This window comes from Sylvia atricapilla, chromosome 3, assembly GCF_009819655.1.
Source record: "Sylvia atricapilla isolate bSylAtr1 chromosome 3, bSylAtr1.pri, whole genome shotgun sequence".
In the NCBI taxonomy this organism is placed as follows: domain Eukaryota; kingdom Metazoa; phylum Chordata; class Aves; order Passeriformes; family Sylviidae; genus Sylvia; species Sylvia atricapilla.
The window spans coordinates 93,393,496-93,417,247 of record NC_089142.1 but is presented as its reverse complement, the minus strand read 5'-3'; the positions used below and the strand labels follow the sequence as shown (position 1 = coordinate 93,417,247).

The 23,752-nt window shown below is 38.2% G+C and overlaps 1 protein-coding gene across 20 annotated transcripts in view; it reads left to right on the top strand.

Moving 5' to 3' along the window:
• ESRRG (estrogen related receptor gamma) overlaps nucleotides 1-23,752 on the top strand; it is a 392,895-nt gene that overhangs the window by 363,222 nt on the left and 5,921 nt on the right. For all 20 annotated transcript variants that reach the window (XM_066316190.1, XM_066316200.1, XM_066316193.1 and 17 more), the window contains one exon: nucleotides 14,162-14,431. In XM_066316190.1, the coding sequence (XP_066172287.1) occupies nucleotides 14,162-14,431 (270 nt within the window). The remainder of the gene's footprint in view (nucleotides 1-14,161; nucleotides 14,432-23,752) is intronic.

The window sequence follows — 23,752 nt, the reverse complement described above, 5'->3', positions numbered from 1 at the left end:
TCTGTTTCAAGGTAATTTGCACCAAACAACAAATTAACTTTCTGAAATGGACAAATTCCTTGTTGTACTTTATTAAAATCTTACAGTAATCTGAAATTAAGGAATATTGATAGGCATTGTCTAACAGACCAGACATTTACCATAGAGGTCAAAACTTCTTCATTTCATTTGTAAAATAAAAATTGTAGGATGCTATTTATGCGTTTTCTCGCATTATCATTGTTATTTTTATTAGATCAATGTAGCAAATTGGTATTACTGCCTCAGATGGAAATAGAAGTAACATCTTTGCATTTACTTCCTACTTGAAGTTTTTGCTCTTAAAAATTCTCCTGCTGTGTATATTCATAGCTGCTTTTTGCTCTACTGATATGAGTGATGGGGAGGATAAAAAGAGGTAAAGCCACAGAGCTTATCTGTGAGGTTGATGCTAATTTGGCTAAATGAGTCCACCTGATGGAAAGTAGAGAAGGTAAAAGATCTGCCAGTTTCTTTGTCTGCATCCATTCTTCTCAATTTTCCTACTGCATGTTTTAACAGAGGTCTTCACCAGATTCTGATAATTCTTAGAGTATTAGAAGGCAATTTAAAGTCCTGCCCAGGAATTATAATCTGGTGGTGTTTTTATAGTCTAATATGTAAATGTTGGGTTATTTTGCCTATTAAGAATGTTTATGATGCTTCCATGTGCACTACAAGGAGCAGATCAGTTCACATCATGTATGCTGGAGGAACCTGAATCATGCATTCCCTTGCACGTTTTCAGGTGCAGCTTTGTTGACCAATGACCCTTTGTGATTCTGTTCTCTGTTTCAGAAAATACTTCTTTGATCTGACCTGGGTGATTACATTATTATTTTGTCCTTCAGCAAAGACAGTTTTTTGATATTAGAAGAAAGGACATATTTAATAAGCAAAGACTACAAGTTAATGAGCAGGTGATCTTTATTCATTTCAGTAGCTTTCAGAATACCCTGGGTTTGCTCAGTACGAATGCGTGCATACACAGGCTTATGCAAACACACACTAATACATGCACCTGCCTGCTTTTGTGGCTGTGATAACACCGTGAATCTTCCATATCCATTATTTTCGTCTTTCCACAGTAGCAGTACAGTGAGAGTTCAGTTGCTGTGATTTTGAAATTCTTACCCTGGGGCACATCTCTCTAAGCTCTTCTGTTCTGAGCTTCACTTCTTAGGAGTAGGTTCCAAACACCTCAAAGAAAGGCAGCCCAAATTCTGAGGCTTCAGTTTTTAGGAAACTATGAACTGAATGCTATAGGTCATGGGCACACACTCTGCTGCCTTCAGCAGTGATCAGCCTCAGGGGAGGGCACATGAACCCCATAGCAGGCAGAAGCCTCAGGAAAACTATTTTGAATTCCTTATGCTTAGAGATTAGATGAAATAAGGAAGAAAAATATCCTTGTCCTCCTAATTTGGATTTGCAGTGTTAATATATGGAGCTATTCTGGCTGTCCATTTAAGCATCAGCTACCTCTCTGAGTTCTTGGCTTCAGTGACATGCTTTGGCAAGAAGTTCTCCAGTCTAGCTACTCTGAATGAAGAATTTTCCTTTGTCTTCCATTTTGAATTTCTTGTGTGTGGTGCATGGTCTGTGTTTTGAGACAGACAGAATAAAAGCTTTAGAACTACTTTTTATATCATTAATTTATGTACACTTGTACTGCATTCTCTCATACATCACTGTTTTGAGGAAGACAGTTCCTGCTTTCTGAGTCTCTTTTCATAAGAGTTTTGTTGGGTACTGCTTTACTTTCTCTGAATCTCCTCTAAATCTGTCATATTTTCTTTGGAAAGGGCCAGGCCATTCTGTAGTCTATTAGAAATCAGAGTACTGATGATATTTTTATTTTAACTTTTCTTGCCGTCTGAAGTGCTTTTAGCCTCAGCCACGAGTGTGGCATCAGCATCACAACTGACCATGGGCTACTGAAATGGGTACTAATAGATGCAGTTTCCAAGCTAATGTTTTCACACTCTTCCCTGGACTCTTTCAGAATTGGTCAGGAGCTGCAGCTCTCCATTTCTTTTTCTCACCTAGAGATCATTTAGTCAGCCTTGTCTCACTCTGGAGGGACTAACACCGCATACTTGGAAGGCCTCCTGTCTTAAATTAAAGAGGGCATTGATGGAGGTCACCTCCATAACTAGGACATAAACTACATTCTGGTGTTGCAGGTACCAGGAGCATTTATAATCCCCTTGTTTCTTTAACTTGCACTGAATTTTAGAAGTATTTTCATTTTCAGACTGAAAATAAAATAATGTCGGACAATGTTGCATGAAATTGCATCTCTGGTGCTGCCTCCAGTGAAAGCCTATCATCTAACTTCACCTCTGTGCATCTGCTCATGATAATGCATTTAGAAATCAGGGATGGTTGCTTTTTTCAGTGTCAGAAGCAAGTGACCTGGATTCACTTTTAAAAATATGATTTTCAAACTTGTTGACTGGGATTCTTCGTTTGGAGGATGACCTGATTTGTCCACATAAATCCCATTTGTCAAATTTAATAGGTGGATAAAGTGACCCCTTGACTTCCATATAAAAATTCACAGTTCTTAAAAAAATACATAATTTTGTGGGGGAAGTGTTAAGGGATTTTGCATCTTTAAGAAACCAAACAAATTCCCAACTGAATAACAGGGACAGAGAGAGAAGGTTGCCTTTCTGCAAGCCGCCAGCTTTCCCAAGTGCCTCATCCTCTCCCCTCTGTCATCCTGAGGCAATGTGCCTGCATTTGTGTGTAGATTTATAGTTTATCTTTATCTATGGCTTCATCTGTAGGTAGCTATTATAGCCGCCTTGCCTGGATATTGTTTGGGCCTGATAGATCTGTCTGTAGTTCATCAAAGGGGAGCTGAGTGGCTAAAAGCCATTGGGTCCAGCTGAGGATGAAATACGAGCCATCAGCCTTGGTAATGGCTGTAAAATTTCATAATTACACGGCCTTTATTACATTGCATAATGATCCTGAAGCAGTATGGAACAATTAATTAAGATTTTCAACCGTGGCTCTTTCAGAAATTAAAAGGTGCTAGTGGCTGAGAAATGGGGAAGTGTCTTGTCCTAAAAGCATTAGGGATGCTTAAGAAGTACTTCCTGGGTACTTAAAAAAAAAAAAAAAAAAAAAGGTGGGGAAAGAAAAAGAAGTGAAGAAAAAAGACAAGAGAAAGAAGAGAACTAGTTAAGCAGCTACTGTCAGAGTAAAATTTCTGTATTTGACTGCTAATTCTTAATGTCAAAGCTGGATCTAAAATTCCTGCAATAGTTACTGCCATAAAGTTGTTCCTTTTTTTGTTCTGTAAAAATCTTCATGCCTTCCCCCCCCCCGCCCCCAGTCTGTTCTAGCCATTTGTCACATTTATAGAAGTTGAGCTCTGCACATTATTAAATAAATGCGTGCCGTGACTCAGGAGGAGGGTCACTTAGCTGCATATTGGGTGTACTGACCAAGGATTTACTCTTACCCACTTTCTCATGTCTGAGGCCATTGAAATTCTTTGAAGATCTCTGCAGTTTGACAGACATCCCCAAGGAAGACTTTTTTTTTTTCCTTTACTGTTTTGATATTTTTCTTCCTTCCTTTTCATCTTGTAAATGCAGCATGTCAGATCTAATATAATATTTTCCATGAGATTGACCTCAGACCTGATCAGAAGTAATTAGATTCCTAAGGTGCTGCAAAGGTGTCTCATGGATTTCTGATGTACATACTGAAAGAAAAAGTGTTTATATATGTGCAGAGAATGGGCAGGGAGAAACAAGAGGCCTGAAGCTCTGTGTATGCACATTACCTGTTGTGATCACCTGCTGGCTAGAATTCTGAAGACCAGCAAATTGTGACCCAGGTGGGATATGGAGTACTCACTGTGCCAATGGCAGTAAAACTGGTGAAGACAGCAAAAATAACCCTGGTGTTTTCCATGCACCATCAGGGCTTTCAGGTCTTTATGGGAAGGAATCTCCTTTTCACTGTCTTCCCCTCTCCCTCAAAACTAATTTAATTCACGCAAACTCTCAGTGTATCTCTTATCACTGAATGTTACTGTTTTTAAATTGACCAGTCATCCTGTAAGGTCCTATACTTCTAAATACTTGGTGAGAAGCTAAGGTCTCTCCAAGGCACCTCTAATAATAAACTTCCTGCAGGAAATTTAGAAAGGATTATGTGTTTCAAGGAGGAGCCGGCTGCTTAAAGTAAATTCTCTTGTTGAGTCATTTATTCCCTTAATAGGAATTTTCTGATCTGCTGTCATTCTTGTTCACACACTGGGTGTCACTGCCTCTAAAACACTTGTCATTCTTTAATGGAAACAAAATAGTCATTGCAGTCAGAGCCGCAATGTCATTCCACTACCCCTTGCTGCGTCGGCAATAGTGAAAATGACAGAGCGGCTCTCAGTAGGGGTAATTAAAATGTAAATATTGATATTTTATTATTTGAAATTACTTTCCAGTGCGGCATTTAATATCTCTCCATCTGTGCGGCTCTGTTTAGCGGTCACTTTAGTGCAGCTCTGGGATGCCAAGCGGCGGCTTGATCCCCGTTATGTCAAAATGCTTGTTGCTGCTTAATTTTGATATCTAATTAAGTGGAAAAGTACAGTCCACACTGTAATCCATGGCATCTTAACCAGCTGCTTGGGTATATTTAGAATTAATCTCCACTATGGAATCATCCTAATGTATGCAATTAAGAGTCTGCCGATGGCTAATTAGGTGTATTAGAATCAGGCAGCTTCCTTTTTTTTTTTTCCTTTTCTTTTTTTTTTTTTTTTGTGTGTTTTTTTTTTTTTTTTCCTGTGTGTATGGACTTTGTAGACTTAAGACACAGCCTCCAGAGATGATCTTAATGATACAAGCACACTCAACTAGGTAAACCAGAAATTTTACATTCATGTAGGAGAATATGTGTCTCTCTTCCCCAAACCAGGGAGACCATAAACATCATTTGAAATTTTTGGCATCTGCAGCACATTAAGAAAATCAACTAACCAGCAGAAAAGTTTCAAAAATTAGGAAGAAGATGGAAGATGTGTAGACTGGAAATATTTGGGTGGTTGGAGAGGGGTTATTTTCCTGTCACAGGGAGAGAGGGGATATTTACCCAAAATTTTGCAACCTGAAGATTTTGTTTTGGCAGTGGAAAGAGATTTTAGGTAGCTCAGCACACACAGGGTTAAGAGAGATCCGTTGATTGGATGGCAAGCATGGTTGTCTCCGTATGCTAATACATTCCTGTATTGGATTCATATTATTAACATGATTGGGGAATTCCTGGGAAACCTGACTTTGCCTGATGGAAAGATGGAGGGAGCAGGGGTTGCCACAGCTCTCAGGGAGGAAATGACTGGTGGCTTCCCCAGGGGAGCAAAAGGCAAACAGCAGTGACCCAGCACACTTTGAGGAAAAGCACTCTCAAAGCAGACCCGTAGAGGTTACAAATAAAAGGCAACATGGATTAAATGCACAAGAAATCGCTCCTTTCTGTGCGAAAAAACCCAGAAGTGATACTTTACAATCCAGCAAACTTGATTTCGGAGACTAATATGCTGAAGAAGCTTGAACTCTAAATTTCTTGATACCCCCGGTCAATATATGCAGTTGTTGGGAGGCTGATGTGTACAAAGGTCGAGGCAAGCAGAACCTGGACTAACACTGATTGTTGTTACTAGTTTAACAAGCTTGTTCTGCCAAGGTTGTCCCTTTCTTCCTCTTTTTTTCATTTTAATTTTGTTTAGTTGAGTAAAAATTAAAAGGAGGAAAAAGGGTGGATACTTTTTCTTTAATTATGTGTGATTGTAGTTTCTTTTCTGCTAGCTGACCTCTTCAAAGGATCTAAGTAAGGCATACCACACACAGGATATACAAATACTATGCTGGCTATTTTAAGCTGAACTGTATTACCTTACTCTAGAATGGATTTTGGAAGAAATTCAACTCTATTCATTGTACTCTTTATTTTTCATCTATGTTCACTTCACTAGTGACTAAGTGTAATTTTTATTTTTCCACCTACAAAGCTGGCTTTATTGTACTCATAGTCAAGTACGTATATCCCCAACAGATTGAAGAAGAATTTGGGTGAAATCAATATTTTTATTTTGAAAATATGATTGATGATTTTTTTATAAAGGCTTGGTAAAAAAAAAAAAAAGGCAAACAATCAGGGCTGTGAATTCAATCCTGCTCCATTTTCTCCTGTGATTTTAGGAGCACACTGTATCATGTAAAAAAAAAAAAATCCCATATTCTAGCCAAGCCATATTTGAAGGTTAAATTTTAAAGAACAGGAAGAATTAAGGAAGCAGATCAGATCACATATGTAGTGCATTTATAAAGATCACCCTTAGAAATCTACAAGTTCATATTGCTGACCTGAAGGAGACTTATTGGCCTTATTACACTGCTAGTCTGAATTTTAAAACTTTTTTTCGTTGTCCATGTCTTAGAAATATGAACCTCACTGCAGAGAGGTAATGCACCACAAGTCCTGACTGTCTTAGGAAAAAAAAGGGGGTGAAAAAAAAAGGCCATTTCCTGGAACACACTTATCAGGTGTTTCTCTGTTCTCAGAGCACCTGGTGATAAAACGAAATACAAGTGTTTCATCTTACATCTTTTTAATGTAAGATTGGTGTGAGTTTGCTGTAAAGCTGTTTGAAATTGTGGAAGTTCCAGTGGTAAAACCAGCCCAAAGGGAAAATCAGGTATTAATCTGTTTAACTCTATTGTCCTATGTTTTCCATTTTCTCAGTGAATACTGAGATAATAAGGTGTGAAATTAAAATTAATGGAAATAAAGAGTACAATACTTTCAACAATATGTTTCCAAAAATGCCATTGTAAAGTACTCTGTACAGGGAGATCTTACCAACTCCGTTCTGAAGCAAGGGCAACTCGCTAGGTTTTTCTATTTTAGTTGTTCACTGCAGAGTGTTAGCAACTGGTTATGTGAAGTCAGGGAGACACCCTCAATCAGTCCCATTTTCCATCTCCTTTCCATTACTAATACTAAAGAAGCAGATCATGAGAACTTGCAGTTTAACTAGAAATAAGAAATTTAAAAGTAGCTGCCTGGAAATATTTGGGTGGTTGGAGAGGGGTGTCTCTGATTTCAGTACTGAAATCAGTTTAAGCTGTAGTAGGTTACATCTCACTGTGTGCATCTGACCCTGGGAAGAAATGACAGCCTCAAATTGTTCCTGTTTAGTGTTATCATGTAAGGTTTCACAGGGTAAAAGACAAACCAGAAATATTCCTAACTGGTATTTAAATTACATTAACACCTTTTTGTATAGCTTGAGTGAAAGGTCACGCTAGACAAGCAGCATCTTCCCTGTTTGTAAATGTCTAATTTGCTGCTTTTAAATTGCTGTGAACTTCACTTACTTAGTCCTGCTGAATGAATCCAGTGTTGCAAATACTTCTGACAAGCGAATATTTGCTTAGCGAGAATCCATTGTTCATAATGGATTGAGAGGGACATGCAGTGTGAATGCATTTTTATTGCCGTGCCATCTCTCTGCTGTTGTTTCAGTGAGATGAAAGTAGCGTTGTGATAACAGCCCCGGGTTTCCTAGTGCTCTGCCGTGGCATTTCCCGTCCTCCTGGTAGGTGTTGGTGAAAAAGTGCTTATCGCAGGCATTTTTCCATGTTATAAAATATAAAAAAAAAATGTATATTTTATAAGAACTTGGACAGCAAGATTTAAGAACACAAACACACTTAAAGAAAACCCGAGGAAAGTGCACAGGCTTTGCTGAAAACATCCCAGTGCTCTCTAAATGAATTTATTTTGTTGTTTTGGGGTGGGTTTTTTTTGTTTTGTTTTAATTTTGTAAATCGAGGCAGAGTGACTCCTGGGCACCTCTGTGAGTGCAGCCCGAGCTGCCCTCTCCCAGGGCTGCAGAGATAACAGATGGCAGTGGCCACTCGTCGCGCCGCCAGAGCAGAGCCCTGGTGCTACCTTTGCAGTGCTCTGCCGTGGTGGCAGGAGGAGAGGGGAGGCTGCACAGCAGAGCATCGCCCAGGAAAGGGAGTGCTCTCACTGGGCAAAAGTTACTGGATAGGATCAATTTCTAAGCTTACCTTTAATTGCACAACCTTAGTTCCAGAGAGCATGGAAGCTGAATTCAGCAAAGAGCATAAATTGAGCCTTTGGTTTTATGTCTGGTCATTTGGAGTCTGTGCTTTTGGAACTTGAATTTTCATTTTCAAGTATGGGCAAATACCTGGATTTGTTATTTTGTGAGATGATACCTTTCACATGAGACTTCCGGGCCAGACTTTAATTTCAGCTAGTTATGGCATTGTGTGCAATTATTAGCCTTTGACCAGGGGCTCCATAAGGAAAGGGGTATGAAAAAAACCCAAACCAAACCTGAAATAATGGATTCACCCTGGCATAATGAGTTGTATCTGTTTCTGTTCCAGCTTTCATGAAATTTCATCCGTAATCTGGGAAATATGTTTGGTGATTAGTGAGAGCACTGTCCTTCTGTTTAATGGTTTTCAAAACCACTGAAATGTGTGTGGGTCCTGATATGTATTTATAGACTACACAGTATTTGAAATGTAATTAAATCCTTTTTTTCTTGAATTAATATAATAAAAAGGATCTCTTAATTCAGATCTTTGCGTGAGATTCAGCCCTACATGTAGCCTAAAAAATGAATTATGCCATCCTCTTGGATTTTTGAAAAAATAATAGCAAAGGGCAGTGAGGCTATGAAGGTTTCCTTCAGCAATTGCTATGATCATGTCTAGAAAACATTACATTGCCCTAGCGGAAATTTCACTGCTGAAATTTCCCTGGCCTTTGTTTACATCCCTGGAAGGCAGCTGAAGTTGCTGGATGGATCCAAGCACTTGGCTGAGTGTGTGCCAGGGAGGGAGAGGAAGGCAGACTGACAGCTGTACATCTGAGAGTGCACTGGCCACAAATCTGATCTTGAAATGGAGGTCCTTCACATTCTCCTCAGTCTGCAGCCAGGGTGAGCCTATGGCCCACTCCTGGTCATTTGACCATGAGGCCATGCACTCTCTAAATGAAGTAATCCAAACTAAAATAATTTTCTTTCAAGTATTTACAATATCAGTTTGTTCTTTTGGCAGTGGTGACTATCCATAATTTTTGAAATAAAAAAAGACCTGTGCTGGAAACATCAGTACCCCTAAAACATTTAGAAAGAAGTTAATCTATCAAAATTAAGTGTAAATAATTTAAAAATCCAACTCTTGATATTTCAACTGTGTAAATGTATTGCATCTGCAACACGCTAGTGAACAGGTCATGAGCAAGTGCAGCTTTGATTATAAAAAATGTAAATGAAGATATTTGAAGTACAAACCAGGGCTAGCAAGAGGAATATTTTACTTATAAAAGTAAAAATCACACAAACAACCAGTAAAATAAATGGGAGGCAATTATCAGAAAAGGCAAGCCACTCCCAGATTTGCCAGCAATTTCATACCTGGTTTAATCAAATGTTCAGATTTCTAAGCACATATCAGAGGAGAAAGGAAATTCAGTCCTTACAAAGTGAAATAAACTCTAGGATTTAAGTCTAAGCTGCCCGATGGAGGCATCACATCAAATGTTTACAGATGAAGATGAAAACAATGGTAAGTCCAGCCACTGTCTCTTTTTTTTTTTTTTTTTTTTTTTTTTTTGGCCAGTAGTTTTCGAAGTGCTGTGTGCAAGGCACAGATCTTACTTCAGCACTTGACCATCTGCAGCTGCTTCACTCTGGCCCCTAGTGAGTTAGTGTCCATGAAGTCCATCTTAATGAAGTAGAGGAAAGGGTCTTCAGGAATATAAAAGATTTACCCTTTTAGCATGGAGCTGTGTGCAATGTGAAATAGAGAGCAAGTGGTGCATGTGCTGATATTTGAAAAGATCTGTGGTTTAAACAGCCCCATTGAAGAGGCTGTGAACTGTGTTTGGAGCTTGGAGTGCTGAGCACATCAGAGTGCAGTCAGCTCAATGCCCCTTGTTCCTATAATAAAAATAGTAAGGCCTTTTTACCTATTTATGTCTGTTTCCTTTGAGCTTTGGGTTTACTGGTATGCAAAAGGAAAAAAAACACAAGCATATGTTCAGTTGCTCAATCAACCTTTTTTTCTCAATCCACACTCAGTGATCTCAGTGAGTCATTATGGCATAATTACAATTTGAGTGTGATACACTGTTTGTAGAAAAGTATCTATTTTTAGCAGAAGAAACACTACAGTCCCTGAAAGGAGGAGAGAGAAAGGGAGAAAGGGAAGAAAATCTGTAACCAGCAAATCAAGGCTATTGTTAACTCGTATTAGGAGACACCCCGTAGATTTACAATGCTCGCACTCAGCCACATAAAAACCACACTGAACAGAATGCCTACCAGGGGTTAAATTCATATGCCTGCGCTGCAGCCTATTTCTGTCAACACTCAGCTCAGGAAATAAACATTTATGCTTTCTGAAATGAAAGTGTATTTTTGAAGACTAGCCGTCAGATATTTTTTGCCCTTCACACTTTCAAATGCTTAGCCTTTTTTGTAAGTTGACTGCAAAGTGCATCAGTTTGCTAGGCAAAAAGAAAAAAAAAAATCTTGACAAGTGCCCATGGCATCATTGTCAAGCACACGAGCGTCTAGTGGAAGATGGCAGGAGGGTTGGCACAAAACATGCTTCCTTCAAGCTTCTTACCTCAGGGGTACCTGACTCTTGAGAAGCCTTTCAATCCTTCCAAATGACGTTATTGCAGACTGTCATCTGGTTTATTTGGAGTGTGCTGTATCGCAGATAAACACGCTGTTTAACTGCAGGTCAAGGTACAGAGTCATCCTGCCAGCAAACGCCTGAGATACATCAGATGGCACTGACTTGGGGAGGGAGCTGGGGAGGGATCAAAGTTGTCACCAATACAGGACATGCTGAAGGGGGAGAAAGGCACACAACGTTGTATTTTAAGAGGTTATTACACAGTTCTGAGCTGAAAGCGGTGACCTGCAAGACTCCAAAGGATTAAGACCCACACAATGTATGACAAAATTCCAACCCACACCATCATGCTGCATCTTGGCATGGTTTGGACAGAGTTTGGAGATGGGATTGGAGAGGCTTAACACTGGTCAGAAGGCTGGGAGGGTCCAAGTTGGAGACTTTTTTAAAAAATAGTTATGATTTAATACAGAAAATATCCCCTTGTCAGAGACCATGGTTGGTCTGGGGGATTTACGTAACAAAAGCTCACAGACTCAAGAGTTTGGTATTAAATAAGTACAACCTTCTCCAAACAATTAAATCTCTGTATATAAATATTTAAGCATGCGTAATATCTTATTTTAACTGTGACTTGTTGAACACATATTAAAAGGGCATTGCTGTGATACAAGAGACATACTGGATGCTTTCACATTTTCTGAAAAATCAAAACAAAACATAACGGGATTAATTACAACTTGATTCAGCTTTGCATTCCCACGAGGGATGCCTTTAAAAGTTAAAACATGCTTTCACTGAACAGGCTTTCAAGGGAAAGTTACTTCGATCAGGAACAAAATAGTCATGTTGATTTGATTTATTATTGAAGAGTGGAACAGCATGCTTTATATTTGCCAGTTTTTCTATAATGTAAAAAATTTATTTTGATTTTTTTATGTGTCATATAAAAACAACTGGTATATTTACTGCTCCAGAATGCAGATTTTTCAAGAGTGCAGTACAATAAATTATATCAACATCCCATTTTCCCCCCTCACAGGACATATGTAATTTTCTTTGACTGTGGCACACAATAAATGTTATTGAAACATAGTATTATTTATTTTTTAACAAATAAAACCAATGCCAACAAACCTGCATGAAAATAGATAAGTAGGCAAAAGAAGGAAGTTGGGGAGTTTTCTGGGAAAAAAAAAGAATACAGAGAGAAATTGCAGGCTAAACTTTTTTTAATCAAAACAGATTTTATTGCCTTTTGCTTAATTAAACCTCTCAGAAGTGTTTGAAACATTGTTATACCCGAAAAATTGTTAATTTGTAAATCACAGGGACAAAAGGGCTCCACTGCAACTTTAAAGTTTCTATGCACGTAAATGTCAATAGAGTGCCTTCTCCATCATCAGCACTAAATTCACATTGATGCCTCTTTTCTTCTCTGTATTGATCCTTCCATGAGAACGTAGATTTGTATCTGTTAATTAATGCGTCCTGAAACAGCGTTTGTATTAATCAGGCAGATAAGAAAAATTGGATGCCTGCACCCTCATGACAACCGTAAAAGTGCTGGCCCTGATAAAATCGTGGATGGACCTCAATAAAAAAGTTCCTCCTTCCACTCAATAAACTAATCATCCTGCTTTTAATTATTCGGCAGAAAGATGTGTGGAGATTGGAGAATGTGTAAATCTATTTACTAACAGCAGTGTCTGGGAGGGAGAATGGGCCTGTCACAGGACGGTGCTGCAGGCTACATTCTCTGTCCATCTGCTGCTGCAGAAAAACTGGTTCTTGAAAGCCGGCAAGGAACAGAAATGTTGGAGCTAATTGAAATCATGAATTCCTCCCTATAACCTTTGAAATAATTGTTTCTTCTCTATTTCCCTCTTACTTGTTTTAATCACAGATGTGTTATTTTTCCATTGTCAAATCTTTAAGGCTTTCCTGTTGTTGTTGGATCAGGTTTTGTTTTGGTTGTTTTGTTTTGTTTTGTTTTGTTTTGTTTTGTTTTGTTTTTAAAGGCAGAGAGCTACAGTTCTATCACAAGACTCAAAAGACAGTAAGAGAAAATGAAAACAAATAAGGAGGGAGAGAAAAATGAGAGAGAGAGCGTGTGCAGCAGTTTTATGTTTCATTTTTTATGGATGCCTGGTGGTTTGGATGTGGGCTTTTCTTTTTTATTGTATTAGTTTTGCTGCTTAGTGCTTATAGAGAAAATCTTGTTTGGAGTAGATGCCTTGCAGATTTGCTAGTTTATGATATATTCTTGCATGACTGTAACTCTCGACTTTAAAAACAGAAAAATGCATTTAAGTGTAATTGAACACCAACAAGGATGTTCCTATAGCAGGAACCCTGTCAAAGGACATGTAAGCAACTCCATAAACAACTAAATGAAAGCCTCAGACATGTCTTAAGACCCTTTAAGAAAAGCTTGACTAATCCCCTTTGATGATTTTATTAAGTACTTGTGGTTGATGGTGCCAACTGGCAAACTGCTGCATTTCACCAACAGGCCAGGAAAATCACTTCCTCTCCCATATTGTTTTCTAGCACCTAATGTGATTGGGATATTAGAAGTTGGATATAATAAATTAACAGGTAGTGTAAACAAGAGTCTGAAAAGGTAAGACAGTGAAGATGTTTGCCCTTAGTGATCCTATTAGGAAAGACAGTGGGGGGAGGAGGATGGGGGGGGGAGGACCGGGGGTGGGGAGCAAAAGTTAAATTCATTAAGAGGCATTTAATAAAATTTTGATTGCCCTCACAAAAAGGATCTTGTGACTGCTATTCAGTTGGCACTTGAGTGTGCCACCTGGTTATTTCAACAAGTGTAGTAGTGGCAGGAGCCAGGAGGCAGAAGTGATTACTGTCTTTTCTGAGAAGGTGGCTGTTACTTCTCTTTTCCCTGAAGTTAAAGTTCAAAAAGAATTTTTCTCCTTTTCATCCTTACCTTAATTCTATTAAAACATCCAATCTTCCCTTTAAATAAAATTTTCTATTTTTTTTTTCTCCTATATCATCCTTCTTGGATTATGGTAGGGATGGATAGAGTCAGCAGACTCCTGTTTCACAGCATTAGGGTTTTACAACTAAGTACAAGTATTTCATAACAAAGAAGGTATCATACAGATCACAGATTGCCACTGCGGTACCCCACAAAGTAATATGATTTTTACAGGAACAGCTTGCAAATTCCTGCTTGTTTAAAACTTTGGTTTTGATCAGAAAATATTTGATTTTATATTGATTTACTTTGCTGTTGTAGGATGGGAAGGAGACACAGAAAAGCAGAAGGGAGAATAATAGAATGCTTGCATGTTTTACCACAATGTATACAAAAACAAATCAAACAGAGGACCAAATTTCTAAATGTGCTTAATGTTTTTCTTTTTTTCTTTTTTTTTTTTTTTCTTCCTATTCAGGATTCTCCACTTTGTCTCTAGCTGACCAGATGAGCCTTCTGCAGAGTGCTTGGATGGAGATCTTGATTCTCGGTGTTGTATACCGGTCACTTTCTTTTGAGGATGAGCTTGTATATGCTGAAGATTATATTATGGATGAAGACCAATCCAAACTGGCAGGCCTTCTTGACCTTAACAATGCCATACTGCAGCTGGTAAAGAAATACAAGAGCATGAAGCTGGAGAAAGAAGAATTTGTCACCCTCAAAGCTATAGCACTTGCTAATTCAGGTTGGCAGAGTGGCATGATGGTTGCTACATTTTTAATGTCTGTCTGTCTTTCTTTGTTTCTTTCTTTCTTTGTTTCTTTCTTTCTTTCTTTCTTTCTTTCTTTCTTTCTTAATATTTTCTGTGGGCTGGTTTAAAACAGGATTTTAGAATAAGAAATTGCTAATCAGACTTTAAGGCAACAAACAAAGCAGTTCAAACTAAAAACAACTTTCTGTTTCAAAGTGATTGTGGAAAGGGAGTGGAGAATATGCCACTGTATTATTTGGTAACTGTTTTACAAACAGAAATCTCTTCAAATGAATATAGATGTTGCTCTCCTAAATCCGTTGCATAATCCAGGCAAGTCTAATCATTGCAATTAAAGCAGAAGAAGGGATCTGGAGAATATGCTATATATTTTCTCTTTAAAGGGAATTACTGGTTAATTTGATAGACTGAATTCGGGATGTGGGAGGAGGGAGGAAATCCATATGGAATCTCACAAGGACCACATCTTACATTATGGATCCTTTGCATTTATGAAAGTGCTTATGCAAAAAATTATTACCTGTGCAGCAGGAGTTAAAAAAATCTCAGAAAGATTTTTTTTTCTGCATTTGAATTTAAAAGTGCTGAACCAGTGAATACTGTCAGATAAGTAAAAATCGTTTGCGCTTTGTTGTTTTTCTTTTTGTGTCTCCTTAATGCTTTATTGTGGTCTTAAGTCCCTTTTAGCATTTGCATAAAGTTCACGATAGATCCCTCTTTAATGACGTGCCGATCATTAGATACCTGTGTGTCAATAACATGCTCTGATGCTATGTTCCATTGACAGTCACACCGTGCCCCTCCATCTGCTTTTGTTTTGACCCTATCTTTGAACTTTATCTTGGTTGCTGGCCAGTAGTTTTCCCTTTAATTACAAGAAGGAAACTGTCAATAAAATCTGTTAAATGGGATGCAATGAGTGGCTTGAATGGGCGGACGGCTATTTGTTCAAATTCTGCAGCATTCAAGGTATTGACAGTTTGTTTTCTGGGGCCATATGTGACGATCAATCTCAGGCTGGGCTCAGCCGCGCTGAAAAATGAAAAACCAGATTGCTTTTGCTTACTTGTGGATGACGACTTGTGATTTGGCGCGGTCCTAGTGAGATGAGACCTTCTGCCCAAATTGCCCCCCTGAGAGCCAGGACGCGTGACTGTTTTTAGAAATAATTTTTTAATTGATTTTGTAATTAACAGTTCATCTACAATATTGATGCGTGAATCCTCAGATTGATAGGAGGGAAATTGTTTTCAACAATGAAGTTGTACTTTCCTATTTATCTTTGTAATGTGATTTAGCACTCTGCATTTTTAATTGGAAATATAATTCAAAAACATGCAAAGCCAAAATGCTTATTAGTTTCTTTGTAAAATATTCTCCACCCCACTAACTCTGCCCTTAATTTTAGAATATTATCTTATTTCAGATTAAACAAAATGCTGAAATGCCTCTCAAAGATCAAAATTATTCTTAATTGAAGATTTATTTATAATTTTTGACCATTGTAAATAGACGCTTGAGGATGCTTTGCAGCTCCAGGAAGGTTATTTCTCGAAATTGGTCATGCTTAATGATCAGAGCAAGAAAGTTATCTGCAATTAGGAGTCTAAATGGAGAAGGGCTTTTGTACTTATTTAAATTCTGTGATTCAAAGACTGAATTAGAAATAGTTCTACAGTTTACTTGGCAATAAGGATGAGGGCTAGGATAGAAGGAGATGTTAAATTATGTTAAATGCCACTCCCACCTTCACCCCCTCACAAAAAAAAAAAAAACAAAAAAAAAACCAAAAAACAAAAAAACCAACGCTGTGTGTAAGTAATAATAAAAATTAACAGCTGTCCAAAAAAAAGTTTACTCATACACTGTGCATAGAGTGTATCAAAATCATCTGTAGCTTCATTACCTTCACTGGGAATTACAACCAGGATAATGTCAGAGATAAATACAGTTCAGCATACTAAAATTCAGGGCACATTGAAGTGAAAACATTTCCTGCCCTAATCTCAAAAGAAATAAAATTGCTGTCTTAAAACAAAACTGTTGCAAGGAGGAGTTAAAAAGTTGCCCAGCCATTCCACTTCCCTTTCAGCTGTGTTTCAGATGCTGACATTCAGCATTTCAGCTTCAGGTTGTGCATGCATAAGATACCAAACTTCTACCAGCTGTAGCTACACTAACCTGTAGATGTAAAATAGCACCTGCAGAATTACAGCCCATCAGTAGATATCAGGCCCTTAGTGTTTCAGTTTACAAATGCTGCTAAAATTAAAATAAGATTTAAATTGTATTAAATCTTTTTGTCTTTTTTTAAATAGACAAAAGCAGCATAGGTTATTTTCATATAACTATGAACTTGGTTAGTGAAAATGTAGCTATATAAAAAACCAAAAATGCCACTAGAAAATCAACTAGTAGCAATTCACATTTTAATGTTTTTATTGCTACTTCTGCTTTCTTCTACTGTTTATTTTTCCAGTTTAAAATATATTAGCCTTTTTACAGCTGTGGAGAGTATAATAAGAAATCTTGGGTGTTTCAGACATTTTTGCCATATCCACACTATCTAGAAAGATTCCCAGGTTGACTCTACTGTAAACAGTAGACAAAGATGGTTTTATAGCTCCATATCTATGTTAGTGATTTATGATACACTGTCAGAGTACTTTCCCTGCTGGTGTTTGGAGGCAGGAAAAAGAAATTGTAGATTGTCTTCATATCGATTGTATTTTGTTTGAATAAATACCACAAGCTTTGTTTTGGCCAACAAATCTCAGTAGCGTGAGCATTAAAACACACGCTTTCCTTTAGGTCTACAGAGCCCATTTATGCAGTGCTGGATCTGAGATAATCCTGCCATTTGGTCCCTAAAAGGTGGGGAGGAGTAGCAGTTTTTCAGGGAGGTTCTCTGACAGCCACTATCAAATGTTCCCTGTGCAGGGCTGGCAGTGCCACACCAACTTCCATAAATTTCCAGAAACGCAAGATGTGGCTACATGGTAGATTGTCACTGATTTCAAACTGATTGCATGTAGACTCGGAAGTTTAAATACACGTGGAAGAGCACAGTACTGAAATGTATAGACATCTCAGTCATGCGTACTTTAAATCTGTACAGGCATGATTTCAACAGTTACATTTAATATGTAAGTACGGAATTTATCAGGTTGGATTTAAGCATCTGCATTGATTTGATAGTAATTAACACAGCCTTTATACTTCAGAGAAGTCACTCTTTCCTTGGCATTGTCCTTGTCCTGCCGGTGTCACGAGTTGCTCCCTTCTGTACACAAAATCCAGGAGGTACCTGGAAGCTGCGGGACGCGGCTGCCCCGCGTTCCGCCTCACACCGCCCAAATGAGGCAAGCTGGCACCAATGAGCACTTTGTTTACCCACGCAGAAAATCAACTTTGAATGGTTTCCAAAACATGCATGTACCAATTACTTCCTCGTGTGTAAGGGAAGGTGAAATATTTACAAAATATGCTTGAAGTGTACGCAAGTGAGGGCACGTGCACGGGAACGCTCCGGCACGGAAAAAGTGAGCTCCTCATCTCCTCCATGCTAGGATGTGTTCCCAGGTATTGATTAGGGTAATACTCAACAGGGAGTTGCAGCTGAGCAGTTTTTTGAAATTACCTGATCAGTAAGGACTAATTTGGGCCTCCAGGCCAAATGTTGCAGAAGGGCTTAGGAGTCACAACTGAGACCAGAGTTCTAAGAGAATCTCACTTCCCATCTAAGACCTAACGTAAGGAACTGGGATGTCCAAATATATTAGCACATTTGCAAATCTGATCTCTGTGCGTCTGCTTAATGGGCTACTGGCATCTTGGAAAACCTGACCCAAATGTGGACGCTAGACACTTAAAAGTGCAGCCTTATGCACTGTTGAAAATTTGATCTTAAATGCTAATACTGGCTGTGTAGCCTATGCCACAAGAAGGAGAAAAGGACTTCTGCTCACTCTCACATTTCTGATACTTGATATTAACTCTCCTAACAACAAAAAAAAAAAAGTCACCCTTTTAGTACAGAAGGAGTGTGAACCAAAAAGTATCTTGTGCATTTTAGCATAATGAAGTGGAGATCAATACTGGTGCCAGTTATACTATCATCTCATCCTGTTAAAAAATTAGTAAGTTCTTACAAGTTTTTTATACACAGTGTACTTAGAGCACTAGGCTATCACCATTATATGATATTATCATAATAGAAATTAATTGGTAGAGCCCAGTAAATCACTTACTCCACAGGACATCATCTTTATTCTCAGTGCATGTCACAACATGCTGTATTTCATTTCTAATAATGTCCATTTTTTTTCATTTTGTTTTGTACAGTCATCTTGTTAGTGTTCGAATTCATGATTAAGACACATCTGTGTTGACTGGGCCTAGATATAGATATATACACACTATACACACACACACATATAGCTGTGTGTTAAGGGTGTGTTACCAGTCTTTATTTTGATAAATAAAAATAGCAAGGTCCTTACTCTTTTATGTATTTTTTTGTATAGAGAATAGTACAGCATAGAAACAAATTTTTAGAAGTCACCACTGTAGTCCAAGTTTTCATGTTGCTTGAAAACGGTTGATTCATCATATTCCATTTTCATGTAATCAAATAGATGACACCCACAATTCTTAGAGAAAATAAATAACTCTGTTACCAGTTGCTTAATGTTGGCATTAGGAAATGGCAGCTGAGTTAATCAGTGGTTAATTAATGGTTAATCAGTGGTTAATCATAGTTTTTTCTTTTATTCTGGAAGCTACTCTAGTAGCTTCGACCTATTCCTCAGTTAGGGAATAAGCAGATAGTATTAACGTGTTAGTAGCAGTCACGAAGGGCAAGAAGCCAGGCCAAACTTAGTTGCCCTCAGTGGTAATTGTGGTAACTTCTTAGAGTGAATTAAAAGCATTTTGAAGTCTTTATTCAACATTTTCTGTTAGTTGATGTCTCATCCCCCTGCTCTATCATTCAGGTTCCCTTTTCCAGGCTTTTATTAGCCTTATGGTGTCCTGAACCAGTTCATAGTGTGCTGTTTGTTCTGCCCTGTGGCAAATATTCCTGTATTTATTGCCCTCACTGCCTCTCCTAGTGGAAAGTAAGCCATTTCAGGAACCAAAAAGAAAATGTTGGTTTACTATGTTTTAACTTCCTTGTACCAGTTGTTTTAGTTCACTGCTAATCCAGTTAGTCCTGAAATAAAGTCCCCATTCTGCAAAGTAATTTCTTTCCTTATACGCCTTCATTTCCTACTGTGTTTTAAAAACTGTTTTGAGGCTCCAGTTTTTATCTTTTCTGAAAAGTAGGCCAAACCAGGGCAATCCAGACTAAGGCCTCGTTCGCTAAATCACACAAGCCTTTGTTTTTGGCTTTCACTGCCTATAATTCCTATGGACAAGGAATTCTTCAATTATTCCTCTTTCATTTTCAGCATCTATTCCAACTGAAGTGTCTGTTTCCAATAGAATACCCCATATGTCAGACCATTTTTGCCATATTCTTTTGCAAGGGAAAATATTCTGTTGGCCTCTGTGCTTGTCTCTTAGCCTAACCATGCAGATCCCAGCAAAGAGTTCTGCTTTAAGAAAAACAGGCAGGTCAGAATGAAGTGTATTTGTTTACCTAACATAGGGAAGACCAGAGTAAAGTGTCTGGGGTAATTTCAGCCCTGAATGGAAAAAGGACAGGAATTCTTGCTGGATGAGGGAAGCAAGAACCTGGTTTGATTTGCAATTGGCAATTTCCATGGGTTGCTTCTATCTTAAGCAGTATGCTTTTCAAAAGGTCACTGTGTTGTGTTTCTCATAAAAATATACGGAAACACAATGTGGGCAAGCTCTTTGTGTCCTTGTGCAAATCTGGCACACGTTTCAGGGGGAGAGAAAGGGATTCTGTAGTTCTGAGAACAGTTCACCCACTAATAAACACTGCAGTGGGTTTTGTGGGGTTTTTGGATTGGTGGTACAATCTAGATAAAAAAAATCTCTTTTATCTGAGACCTAACCCAGATTAGGATTTTTTTTCATCCTCACATAAAGCAAAAACCATTTTCCTTTTTTTATTCTTAATCTTGATCCCATCCAGTTCTTTCAAAATCCTACAGCTTCCTAAAGGGATTTCTCCAGACTGAGTTTGTGAACTGCTCAGCTGCATGGAATCAGAAACATCGCAGCAGTTGCTGTATTTCAAGTACTTAATGGTATCTACCTCTCCAGTGTGGTTTACCAGTATCTTAATGTGTGTATTCACTGCTGCGTGCTCCCTGCTGCTTGATTCACTGTCCTATTTTTTCTTGCTCTCTGAGTTTTCTGACATGAAGAAACACTTCACTTAAGACCTCTGGTATTCTTCCACTTCTGAGCAATGTTCTATACAAAATAGATACCAGCCTTTAACTTTCCTCATAGAGGAGTTTTGAGAGGTTTCCTTGCCCTTAGTTCAGGTGCTTTCCAATTTTAAGCTAGTTGTCGCCCTTTGTCATGTGTTCTAAATGATTCCTGGGTGGCTGGATGTTTGTTGGCTGCATTTGAAATGAAGCTTGAATTTTAAATGAGGTAGATTGTAATCTGAGTTTCTGTCTGGACCTTGTGGTGTTTTTCTTGAATGAGAACTCCAGTTTCCTCCTATTTCTGTGCAATGATCTGATCAATCAACTGATCAGAAGAGGTACAATTCTATTTTCCCATCCTGTGATGGTGAAAGAAAACATTTGCAAGGATAGAATGAGATTCTCCAAGCAGAGTTCAATGAGTCCATGTCCTCATTTGTTGGTCTCACTCTCTCCCACGGCAGCTTTGATCAGGAACAACTTCTTCCCTGCCAGGGAAATCCCACGTTCTCAGCAGTTTGTATCAACAAGTCTTGTGTTTGTATTCAGTTTCACCAGCTTGGGATCATGTTTTTGCAGGACAATTACCTTAAAATTCTGCTGTCTCTCAAATAATACTTTGAAATTACCCTGTTTAATTTCATTATTTGTATAGGCACTGGTTTTTAAGTGTGTTACATCTGGCTCTAGGTTTCCTCTGGATATTACCTGTGTGGGATGTAATTGTAAATCATTCAGACTGCCTGCAAACCCACTTAAAAAAAACCAAACCCAAACCTACTCATAAACAAAAAGATTTTTCGTGGTATAGGAAGAGTATTCAAACTCACTTTTAATTCAATTTCATATTTTCTGTAGAATTCTTCCTTTATTTCTAGATTGTCACACAAATTGTCTGTATTTCTTTAAATTATAGTGGTTCTTGATGACTTTGCTGAGGATTTGGTTTATCCAGTACATCTGCAATATTTAGCAATGAGTTAGCCTGCTCTGAATTCACTTCTACATCTGCCAGTCTGTAGTTACTGAAAAGATTTCTCTCTTTTATTTTTCCTCCTCTTTTCCCCTTGGCTAGTTCAGCATTTTCAACCATTTTCCTTATTTTCAAAGGCTTACACCTGGGGGATTAAGATCTACATTCGTTTAATATCACAGATAAAGTGGAAGTTCCAGACTGCAAGGCTAAAACTTGAAGAAGGATTTTTGTAGAGATTAATATTTTCCTGAGCAATCTGCAAGCTGAATCATGGTCTAATTAAATAGCACAGATTTATTGAGTTTGCATTTAAACATTGGCAGACCCTAGAATGAGTACAGCTGAAATGAGTTTGAATCTTTTCTGTAAATGGGGAGTTAAATTATCATAGTAATTTGATTACATAATTTTTAAATCTTTCAAGCTAAATCACCATTTTAAAAGAACAGTTTGAAGTCTTAATCACCACTGGAAGTGCCCCTCTCCCTGCTGTTTTTTCTTACCCCATTCCTTGTGACCAAATCTGTTCCCCAAGGCACAGCTTCCTGAACTGCTCCATGAACCACCATTTGGGGGTGGAGAGCTGGCTGGGCACGTTCTTCCCAGCGCCTAAATTAATTTCAAAGACAGCAACAAATACATTAAATGCATTAGTACTATTACTTCTCCGTGTAAGTAATTGCCCTGTTTACCAGAGGGATAGTACACAATCACCTTTTCAAGGGGAGGGTAACAGCCCTTATGTTTGGATGTTTTCCACACAGTGGAAGAGTTTTAAAGCATTAAATATAATGGCTGCATTAGAGGGCAGGTTTTGATCCCTTTCTGGGGGGTGTTCTTTTTCCTCCTTTCTCACTTTCATTGTAAGTAATATTTAGAGTGTAGATTTTCCAAACTGTACAAATTTGGCAGGCCAAATTCTCTCCAAACTGCAGTTAAACATCTTAGGCAAGTATCACCTCTGTGTGGAAAATACATTTAGTCTGGACTCTATCCAACTATTTGCAAACCTGTGGTCACTGTTACAAATACTGATTCTGGGAAAAAACAGACCGGTTTTGCAAGGGGTTAAAAAACTCAACCTTTTTAGTCATATTCTCCAGAAAGACCTGTCTTTTTATCCAGTATGGTGGGGGAAAAAAAGGAAAAAAAAAAAAAAGGAAATAAGGTAATGAGAACAGTCAGTCTTTGACTCATCAATGATTTGCTGCAGATAAAATGCTCTTATTTGGTTCCCCAGCAAATCTGGCCTTGGCATTGTGGATCTGGGGAGAGGAGGAAAAGGTGTGTATTTCCTGCACAAACAACACATGGTTTATGGAAAAATTACTTGGGGTAGCAGATCATGTGTTCTGTTGCACAGCAGTGAATATCGAAGGACTTGGTGAAGAGTTAGGGAGTAAAGACAACGTTTTTAGAGATTGCATTCCAAATTAAGCCTGGTGGCTGGACTCTGTGCTTAAGACATCAGTCACGTCTGTATGTGTGTGTTGGCATGTCTGTATCGATTATATCTGTTTGTAGGACACAGAATTCAGGGCTTTTCTCTTATTGACACAGAATTACTGAATAGAATTGCCATATTAGAAAACTATCAAAAATGTATGGATTTGGGGAATGGTCTCACATTAATTAGAACTAAATTTTGCTAGAAGTAATATTTGCCTGTCATCTTTTTCAAAATGTTGTAGCCTTCTTTATCCCTAAGAGAGAGATTTCTGTGTCTGTGCTTTCAGCACAGTGCACCTTGATGTGCAGTATCACATCCCAGCAGTGTATGTCTTAGCTGCATGCTTCTTAGAGCATGTATTCACTAAGACTCAGAATTATTAAACATGTAAAATTCCCATAGGACTCCATTATGTGTAATTAACAGATAAACTGTCATCAGAATCAATAAAACGTGCTAAATGATCCAAACTTGTATATAATTAAGTGTCTGTTTTAGAGTGGGAGCTGTAACTTTTATTT